Source organism: Zerene cesonia, chromosome Z, assembly GCF_012273895.1.
Source record: "Zerene cesonia ecotype Mississippi chromosome Z, Zerene_cesonia_1.1, whole genome shotgun sequence".
Classification (NCBI taxonomy): Eukaryota; Metazoa; Arthropoda; class Insecta; order Lepidoptera; family Pieridae; genus Zerene; species Zerene cesonia.
The window spans coordinates 4,535,949-4,546,388 of NC_052122.1; the positions used below are offsets into that span (position 1 = coordinate 4,535,949).

General features: G+C 34.8%; 1 protein-coding gene across 11 annotated transcripts in view; it reads right to left on the reverse strand.

The window, feature by feature from the left end:
- The window catches only part of LOC119835875 (F-actin-monooxygenase Mical), a 39,381-nt gene that overhangs the window by 22,337 nt on the left and 6,604 nt on the right, over positions 1-10,440 (reverse strand). For all 11 annotated transcript variants that reach the window (XM_038360948.1, XM_038360941.1, XM_038360947.1 and 8 more), the window contains exons 3-6: positions 6,012-6,188; positions 4,546-4,713; positions 3,890-3,974; positions 1,537-1,724 (exon numbers count right to left, since the gene is read on the reverse strand). In XM_038360948.1, the coding sequence (XP_038216876.1) occupies positions 1,537-1,724; positions 3,890-3,974; positions 4,546-4,713; positions 6,012-6,188 (618 nt within the window). The remainder of the gene's footprint in view (positions 1-1,536; positions 1,725-3,889; positions 3,975-4,545; positions 4,714-6,011; positions 6,189-10,440) is intronic.

The following is a 10,440-nucleotide window of genomic DNA, read 5'->3' on the forward strand; positions in this document are numbered from 1 at the left end:
CAGTTTCCATTGTTTTACTACACATGTATCACAAATATATAAATAAATGTAAAATGTTAAATGGGCACAATTGATTTATGTACATTGTTGTATTCTATGTGACATTGACGTCTGAACGTCACTCATTTGTCTCGAGCGCGACGAAATGAACTGTGAATATTTATAAACTCAGTCGCATGTAAGACCTCTTAATTGCAAGACGTGTTTTGTGTATCACTGTTTTCGGAAGCTAAAATCAAGACGTATAATTTAATATTATTAGCTTATCTGTCTCGTTTGTTATTGTGATTCAATATGCCGCGTGGTACGACATTGAGTTCAATCGAAAAACAACGAATTATAGACTTGAGAAGCTGCGGCAAAACACAAAGAGAAATAGCGACCATTATTGGTAGATCTCAAAGTGTTGTAAAAAATTTTTTAAACTTGGGATGCGAAAATTATGGCAAAAAGAAACGTTCAGGACGTCCTCGTCGATTTTCCTCCACCGTGAAACGCGCTGTTTTAAGAGAATTATCGGCTACCGGGGCATCATCATCATCACTGGTGCGCAGATTTAATTTGAATTGTGATCCAAGCTTAGTAAGGAAGTGGGCAGCTGAATCGAAACACTTAAAATATGAAAAATGTCTTAGTAAACCAGTGTTGAAAACGCAACATAAAATTAATCGACTTAAGTTTGCAGAAAACTATGTAACAAAAGGTGACTTTTGGCAACATGTCATATTTAGTGATGAGAAAAAATTCAATCTTGATGGTCCTGATGGATGCAAGTATTATTGGCATGATTTGAGGTTTGATAAAAAAATTATGTCTCGACGAGTTAAAGGAGGAGGTTCAGTCATGGTCTGGGCCGGTATATGTGCGAACCTAGACAGAATTAGCGTTTATTGATGGACGTATGACAGCTGTTGGTTATCAGGCTATGCTACATGATTACCTTCTACCTTTTATTACGCTGACTGAGGACGAAAACATAATTTTTCAACAGGACAATGCACCAACCCATGTAGCTGCAACTACAAAACAGTGGTTTCAGGATTTCGGTATACAAGTATTAAAATGGCCATCGCTTAGTCCAGACTTAAATCGGATGGAGAACGTCTGGGGGATATTAGCAAGGAAATTGTATGATCAGGAAAAGCCAATAATAAAAAATGTTGCAGAGCTCAAACAAAGACTGCAATCGACATGGGCTGAAATTTCAAATAATACACTTAAAGAGTTGATTGATAGCATGCCTAAAAGATTAATAGAAGTTATAAAAAATAAGGGTGCTTGGACGAAATATTGAATCATCAAGGAGTAAATATAGAAATTGAGTTTATAATTTTTCACAGTATAAATGTATAGATGGTACAATATTTGACATTTTATCCTTATGTCATAAAAAATAGTAAACAGTAATTACATATTGGCACTTTTATTTACGTGCACTATTAACCTACAAAAACTACTTTCAGAAATATCCAACTGGTCATGAACGAAACCTTAAAATTAGTATGAGTCTATATTTTTTCACAAGTCTGTACATACCGCAGCCTCCTGCTCCGTATGTCGATTTATAAAATTGGCAGTGATGGCCATAGCAAGTTTTCCCCTAAACTCCTTGCGCTTAAACCCCTGCAGGGTGTTTCTTTTCCCATCCGCTCCGATGAGTACGTCAAACTCGTACTGCGATACGGGGTGCTCGTGGGGCATCACACGAGCGCGCCAGCCTAGAACTGAGACACCAAATATATATTAGATATAATAAAATAGGTAGGTAGGTATATCAATTGAATACTAAATGCTAGAAACAATTGTTTAAACACACATCATGTATACTATCAACAAATATCAACCTATTTGTAATTAAAAACCCCTCGAATGGTTTCACCATTTTTTTTTTGTAGTATATACTATACTAGATTTTGCCCGCGGCTCTGCACGCGTTAATTTGGAGTTTACGCGTTAGTTTAATAGATGTTATTATACATATAAACCTTTCCCTTGAATCACTCTATCTATTTAAAAAAAAACCCATCAAAATCCGTTGCGTAGTTTTAAAGATTTAAGCATACATAGGGATATATGGACAGAGAAAACGACTTTGTTTTATACTATGTAGTGATACTCTTAAGTGATAACGGATCTTGGTAGAACAATGTTTTAATTAATTTTAGCTCATTAAATTTAGCTAATATAACAGTTTAAGGTAAGAGTCGATAATGTTATCCATGTGAAAATTCTTGCTCAGAATAAAATTCATAAAATATCCATTCGTAAATATCCAACAGATTTATCGCAAGCAAAGGCGAAAAGGATGTTAATGTTTATTCGCATAATGAAAGCAAATTTAAATTTTGCACACTTTTAGGCAAGTAACACAAGAAATATTTGAATGTCTCTTTAAATATAATATTGAATGCATTTTGATATCAATATGGAGCACTAAAATTTGGATGATGTTTGGATAATTTATATTATGACTAGCTGCGGCCCGCGGTTTCACCCGCGTAAGTCTGTATCCCATAGGAATATTGGGATTATAAGTTGCCTATATGTTATTCCAGTTGTCCAGCTATCTACGTACCAAATTTCATTGCAATCGTTTCAGTAGTTTTTGCGTGAAAGAGCAACAAACACACACACAACCATACAAACTTTCGCATTTATAATATTAGTAGGATAGGATGTAATCACAAAACGCAATCTTTGCTCATAATAAAATAATATAATACAAGTTCAGTTGTTCTATTATTATAACGATCCTAACAGAAATATGGCCCCACCCACAACAGCAGCATTGTATTACACATACAAGGCAAGTCTTAGGAATTTGGACTATATTTATGTGTGCGAGCAAACTTCTCTAAATAGAATGATATCTTAAACTAATTAAAAAATAATTACCATAAATACATAACAAGGTCAACAGTTTATGATTACTCTGATTACTCTGGACAAGTAACAAAAAATTGTAGGTTACACAACAGTACTGCTCGTTGTTTTTATACTGATCGGTTCAATAGTTCCTGAGATTAGCGCGTTCGATCAAACCCTTCTGCTTCATTGGTATAGAAGTACAGATTTAATATTTCTTCAGCGCAATACTGAGAGCTCAGACATATTTTATTTTATTATGACATGTACATGGAGGTCAAGTGTATGTCATAATTTGATATTTATTTTAAATTAGTGGTCCGCCCCGGCTTCGTCCGCTTGCTGAATAAATGGGCTATCTAACACTGAAAGAGAAGATTTTTTCAAATCGTACCAGTAGTTCCTGACATTAGCGCGTTCAGATAAACAAACTTTTCAGCTTTATAATATTAGTATCGATTATTTCACACAGAACAGGCAATAGATTCGCGGCTTCACTCCAGTAGTCAGGGCAAAAGACAGAGTCAGCGTAAACCGCGTTTTTCTCTGTACCTACAGGATTGTCGATACAAGAGCCACCCTACTTCATTCCTCAGGTCTTAAAATACAATTGTTGTCATTCAATCAGTTCAGTGGTTAAAGAGTTAATTAGAGTCATACAGAAAGTTACTTTCGCACATTCATAATAGGAACTTTTGCATGAAAATTACAGCTCTCCCATATTTCTGTTTTGGAAGCAAACAATTATTGTATTACTTTAGGCAGATTTTCTTTCGTATCAGCTCTTATAATAATCGCCTTGCTGCCATAAAATTAATACAATCGAGCTTCACGCCAACAAAATAAAACGCAATTAAATATTCGCAGTGCATATTTAAAATTAGCAATAGTAGTCAACAGAAGTATACTTTATACTAAATAAACACATGTTAATCAGAAAAATATTACTAATATAGTATGATAACATATATATAAATGGGATGAATTAAATGTGATGTAAAATGCATTTTTTGATATTACTCACTTTCCGAGTTGGCAGACACAGCTGGTTCCAAGAGCTCTTCAAACCCGACACCTTCGTGAATTTCCACTCCGAGGAGCAAGGAGACCTACGATATAATCAGATTTTATGCTAAAGACATCGCTTGATGAAATCGCGATTACTTAGTTAAATAAACAAAGTTTCAGTGTGTGTTTCGCTTGTATTCTACCTTTAGTTTTAAGTAATTTTTTATATAATGGAGCAAAAGTGTTAGTTCCAAAAAGAAACATACATACATAAAATCTTATTCATGTTCTTATGTATGTACTTTTCTTAATAATATTTTAGAATGCTTTCAAAAGGAGTGAGAATGGAAAATATTATATGGTGAAGCTGGATTCGAATCCACGCCTATCATATAGTGGTATAGCCTATTCTATTCCTGAAGACTAAAGTTGTTTACTTATAATTTTTATTCAACCCGTGCGACCAGCCACTTTGTATTTTAAGACCCATAAGTGAACTAGCCAATGTGTGGTTGATAAATTCATCATCATCAGTATATACCACATATGTTCCCACTGCTGGGAAAAAAGCCTCCTATGAGGGTTTCAGACCATAATCCACCATGCCGGCCAGGTGCGGTTTGGTAGATGTCACATGTCGTCGAACTTTTAATTCTCGGGTTAATCATTTACCTTCATCAATATACACTGCAGCTGTCTGATGCTGATATGGTCTATGGAGCCAGCACAAAACTTTCCAAAGAACTTCTTGGCTCCCAGCGCTCGCAAATCGTGTATGACGAACGGCCACAAATGTAGGACATTGTTCCTTGATATCCTGTCGCGTTTCTCTACAACCACCTGGAATGGCAATTCAGTTTATATTCTGGAAGTTATTTGGAGCAGAACCCTAGAAGTGAGTAATAAGAAATATAGCTCAGAAGTTTGTAGTCTAGCATTCATACTTTTTCCGATAAAAAAATTATCTACAAGTTATTATTGCCTAAAGTACAAAGACATACCCCCCAAATACCTTCGCCTTTATAAATATTATTGATTGCAGAATCTACCTGTGTTTGCATTAGGGAAATAACAATACCCTAAGGAAATGATGTAGGTACTTACATTAATATCTATGGAAACATATTTATAGTTTGGCACGTTGCGAATGCGAATTAACGAGTCATATTCGCAACGGCCACTATTTATAGCATTTATATCCATACGTGGGAGGCGAGCACGTTTCTGCACAAATTGGGGCACGGAGCACGTGTTAAGTATTTATATAGCAATTGTTTTTTGTTTGTTTTCATAATATTTACATGCATGTTTCAATCGGTATTAGCGAGGTATCCGGATAACAAGGATTTAGTATTGTGTTTAGTAGTATATATAAGTAGTATGTGTGAGAGTAAGGTTTAAATTATTATTTAGAAAAAGTGAAGTCCCGTGTCCCCTAGTGGGGTATGGGGCAGATGATGTACATCTGTTTCTGATCGATTTTCTTTAGGGACAAGTAGGTGATCAGCCTTCTGTGTCCTGCCAGACCGAGACATTATTTTTTTGTGCGTCCCCAACGGGAATTGAACCCAGGACCCAGGAGTTCTACGCTTACTTGTTCACCACTGTATCAAGGAGGCGGTCAAATTATTATTCAGAAGGGTGTAAAAAATCATGAAGAATTATAGTTACATTAGTGATTGACCGGAATAGTTTTAGATTCGCTTTCCTATCCTTAATTAACGTCTGTATTAAAATTAGAAACTTTTACTTATTGTGATGCATTTCCTATGACCCTTCTTATTCCTGAGTGAAATGCTGAATTAGTTCCTGAATGAAGATGGATTTACTATTTATCTAGGTGTGCATAATCCAGAAAACGACCCCATGTGATCATAACTTAACTTCAGATGTAGTACATCTAACACTGGATAGGTGTTAGCATAAAATACAACTTTAGCGTCCAGCCATTGGTACTTAAAGGCCCAGCGCCGTTATTAACACTTATCTCACGAACATATTTTTGATTGGGGCCAATGAGGGACCAGCTTCACTGCTTGACTGAGTCTTATAAGACCCAATCAGTGAACTCACCTAAGACAATTTCTCCCAAGCTATTTTTAAGGAAGTCTACCCAAGATTGTCCAAACAATACATACCACTTTAGCCCCCAGCAGTTGGCACTCGATAGCGGCCCTCAAGCCGCACGGCCCAGCACCAATTATCAACACCTTGGTCTGGGGACACATCTTGCCCTTGTTGTACACCTTGTGGTTTGCGCGTGCGTCGAACTTCTTGAACAGTGCTTGAGCTTTCCATGACGCGGCTAGTTTGGCCTGTAATCGATCCGCAAACATGAATAGGTGTTTATGTAGGCATTGAATCTATCATTTTATATAAATTATATTTATACTAAAAAATTATTATAACATAATAAGGCTACATTCATATGATCGCGCAATATAAGATCGAAAAATTAAAGGGCCGACTGACATTTTAAGACAGTCAAGTTTACAATTCTACTATTATATTATAACTACGCCTCTATATCTTAATTATTATAACTATATAAATGATAAACAAAGAAAATATATTAATAAGATACCACTTTAGAAAGCTACATCTATCGACACATAGGTATACCAGGTTGAATTTCGGGTAAGTGTAAAAACTATAAACGATTAACATATTTAATACATTCGGATTCCACGGTAGCAGTGTTTATTTATTACAGTGCGCTATGCCCTAAATGGTTTAAGTCTTTAACCAGTTAAGATGTTGTCAGCTTTTTAATTTTCAACCATATAAAACCTAGTATTTATCCTACTTAATATTATAAATGCGAAAGTTTGTAAGGATGTGTGTGTGTGTTTGTTGCTCTTTCACGCAAAATCTACTGAACCGATTGCAATGAAATTTGGTACGTAGACAGCTGGAATATTCCTACGCGATACGGATTTACGCGGGTGAAACCGCGGGGCGCAGCTAGTCTTATATAAAAATGCTTTTAAATCTAGTGGAAAAAACGATATTTCTTATAGAAATCTTTAGTGTGAATGTTCTTCAACGATCATAACACAAAAAATGAGTGTAACAATATAAAGTATTTAACCGATGTTCCGCTATTTGACACTGCAGTCCATTCCCAAGGTTATTACCAAATAATCCAATTAAAAAAGCAAATGATTCATCATACTACAGTCCATTTCGAAATTGGCAGTAATTAAAAGTCATTCTCGTTTACAATTCGCAATAATCATTATCACTGATAAGAGCAAGATAACGATCGTCCGAAATACTCGTCTGCTGACATACGACAAATTATTCCCAGGACGGTCACGCCCTTTCATTTCCAAATGGAATATCCTTCATTTGACATTCAATGTAGTTAGTTCGACCGAGTCTGCGTGCTAACAAGAGGCACAAAACGTATTACTATGACATAACAGTTGTATCAAGCTAAAGGCTAACTAAGGAAATATGCTATTTAGCAGAGGCAAGAAAAGGCCCGATGGAGACAGAACAGAGACGATGACTGGAGCAGCGGAGCTAGTATAATACACCCCATACTAAACGGTATAACCAGAATTACTTACACGTATATACAACAAATACATATTATATATTTCATCGGTTAGTGATACTTTAAACAAAAGAAAAGAATATCCCCACTTATACAGAACAACTCCGCTGTTAAAGGAAAAGAATTTTTGTACGTCCTTATGCAGGACATTTAAAGTAATACGAAATAGGAAGTCATGAATAAACCGTATCCATACGACGCACAATGCATTCTTTATCTCGTAAGAATAATAATATATCGTGTATTATTAAAATTAATAAGCACGACAGGCATGTACTAATCATATCGCTACCGATAATTAAACATTTTTCAATCATTATCTAATGATGCGAAATTCAGGAAATATTTATTAAGTACAACAATTATATGATACATTTCGACGTCATCTAATTGATTATACGCAATTGTTTTTTGGAGCGATATGGCTCAGAGGTACGGATATCGAACTTCAATCGAAAATTTGAAGATCCGAGACGAGAAGACGAGAGTGTTACTTGAACACAAAAAGAGATGTTACAATTCAGCTGCTTGTAACCACACGCTTTCGAAACTCTGAAGGAAAATCTCACGAGGATATCGGTATGTCCAAGATTTAAAATGGGTGCTGGATTATGACCTCAACCCTTATAGGTCTGTGTCCCTGTGATTACAATTGTTTGATTAATAACTTGATTTTGTATCGAGAATTATCAGCGCTTACCACTACGCGACTATGAATATAAATTCGTAATGCCTAAAAAACACAATACCGCGCTACTAGCGTACAATCGATTGAAGATGTTCATAATTTTCACTAATACGGACTGATTTACGAGGCAATTATAAGCATTTTATGTAAATTGGCTATAATTTGTGATGATACTTTTTGTTGATTATATCTGTCTCTCGAGACGTAGTGTGGCGCGTGCTGTATAAATGGAATTTAATAATATATCATTTTAAATGCACGATACCTTCATTAATAAATTATTATCACTACATAGTATATAGTCGCTTTCTCTATCCCTATGTCCCCATGTATGCTTAAATCTTTAAAACTACGCAACGTTTTTTTATGTGTTTTTTGTTTTAGATAGATTGATTCAAGAGAAAGGTTTCTATGTATAATAACATTTATAAAACTATTCCGAATTAACGCTTGCTAAGCTGCGGGGAAAAGCTAGTAGTAGATAAATCTAAAGATTATTGACGGGAATAATACTAATTTGAATTTTCAAAGCAAACCCGGGTATGTTTGTCTCTTGAATCTGTATACTAAAATTGTAAAATAGAATGGTTTGAAGTATTTTCTTGTACGCGCTAAACTCAGGAACTACTAGTCAACATATTCGACATCCCTTAGTGCTGTAGGCTATATATGTACCAAGGGCGAAGCCGATGCGGTACGCTACTCACTTATACGACCAACGTCCATCGAAATCGAAACACAAAGCTATATTTACACAGCACCACAGCCGTATCATTGACCGCTCCGACGTTAATGGCAAAACATTCATTAAAGAAAATTTCTACAACCTTGGTGATTTGCCATGAACCAAGTTTTGTAAGATCACAAGTTAAACTCATCCATATTGGTATTTAAAAGCGAAATTAACTCTGAATCATTGCGTCTTATATTATAATCGTTAATTTATAATACTCCCAAACCTCCAATATGCAACATAACTTTTGTAATGAATACGCATTCAAGGATATAAGAGATTATATATAATAATATATTATCATAGGAGATTGAATTCTTCTAATTACGTATACGTTTGATGGTAAGCGATCACCACAATGAACATTGCTGAAGTAGGACGTCAACAGTTGCCCTGTTTTAAAGAGTTATAGAAGATTTAAGGCGGGAATGAAAAAAGGAGGGTTGTGGATAATATAAAGATTTTATAAACACTTCTGCAGTTAGTACTTGTTGTCTGAAACACACGAGTTGTTATATACAACTACAACAAGTTATATAAAATTTAAGTAAGCACAATTTATACGCAAGCTCTTTGGATTTAGGATATAAATTTTCTTTAAATCCATCATAGTATGATGTTCAGAATATAGAGTTTGATTATTTTATAATATCAATTAATCACGTGTATCAAAAAAAAAAGTCATTTCATAGAGGTAGAATTCCATATGAAAACGTCATTTCACATTCATTGATAATTTAGTTTGACCAGATAAAACGCCGCACAAGATTAGCCTGCCATTGTACTACAAACAGCTCTGCGTATTAATTAATCGAACACTGGCTTGATGCCTAATGATGTATAGCTCCAATTGAAATATAAATATCGGCGAATTTAAGGCGCCTATAAAGAGGGCAATCGTTACCCTTGGCACTAATACAGATCTAATAAAAGTCAGACAACCAGCACTCGACGCGTAAATGCGACCGCTATTGTTTAGTGTGGGAGGTACCGCAAAACAATTGCTGACGAAAAAAAAAAATACCCATATCAGAATTCAGTCGCATCTTTTGTTTATTGCATAAACGAGATATAATTGCGACTTGAGCAATGCTTGTAACACTAGAGCGTAATCTTAAACTTGGCAAGTCATCGGCTAACTTGTATCTCGATAATAATTTTATGCTTGAATATGAAAGTGACGACTTTGTCATAAATATGTGTTATGTTATAATAGATACTGTTACATTCAGAATCATTGTATATTTAATGTCAGGTAATCGTCAAAAATTATTCCGAAATAATTAAACACACTTTTAATTTTATACCTTTTGATCGGGGTGTCTAATTAGCTGTATTTGTAAACAATTTATTTCCCCAAGTAGGAAACGTCGTGACAAAACTACAATTATAGTAATAAAATATTCATATAGTTATTTATTTAAACAAAGTAAATATAATTTCTAACGTATAATTATCCACAAAGAACGCACCCAACATATAAATTTACGTATATACATGTCCTATACATTTATACCTAGTCTTGCCATAAATATTGTAATAAAGAAAAAAGAAAATTGTTAACTGCAAATAACATTTATTACT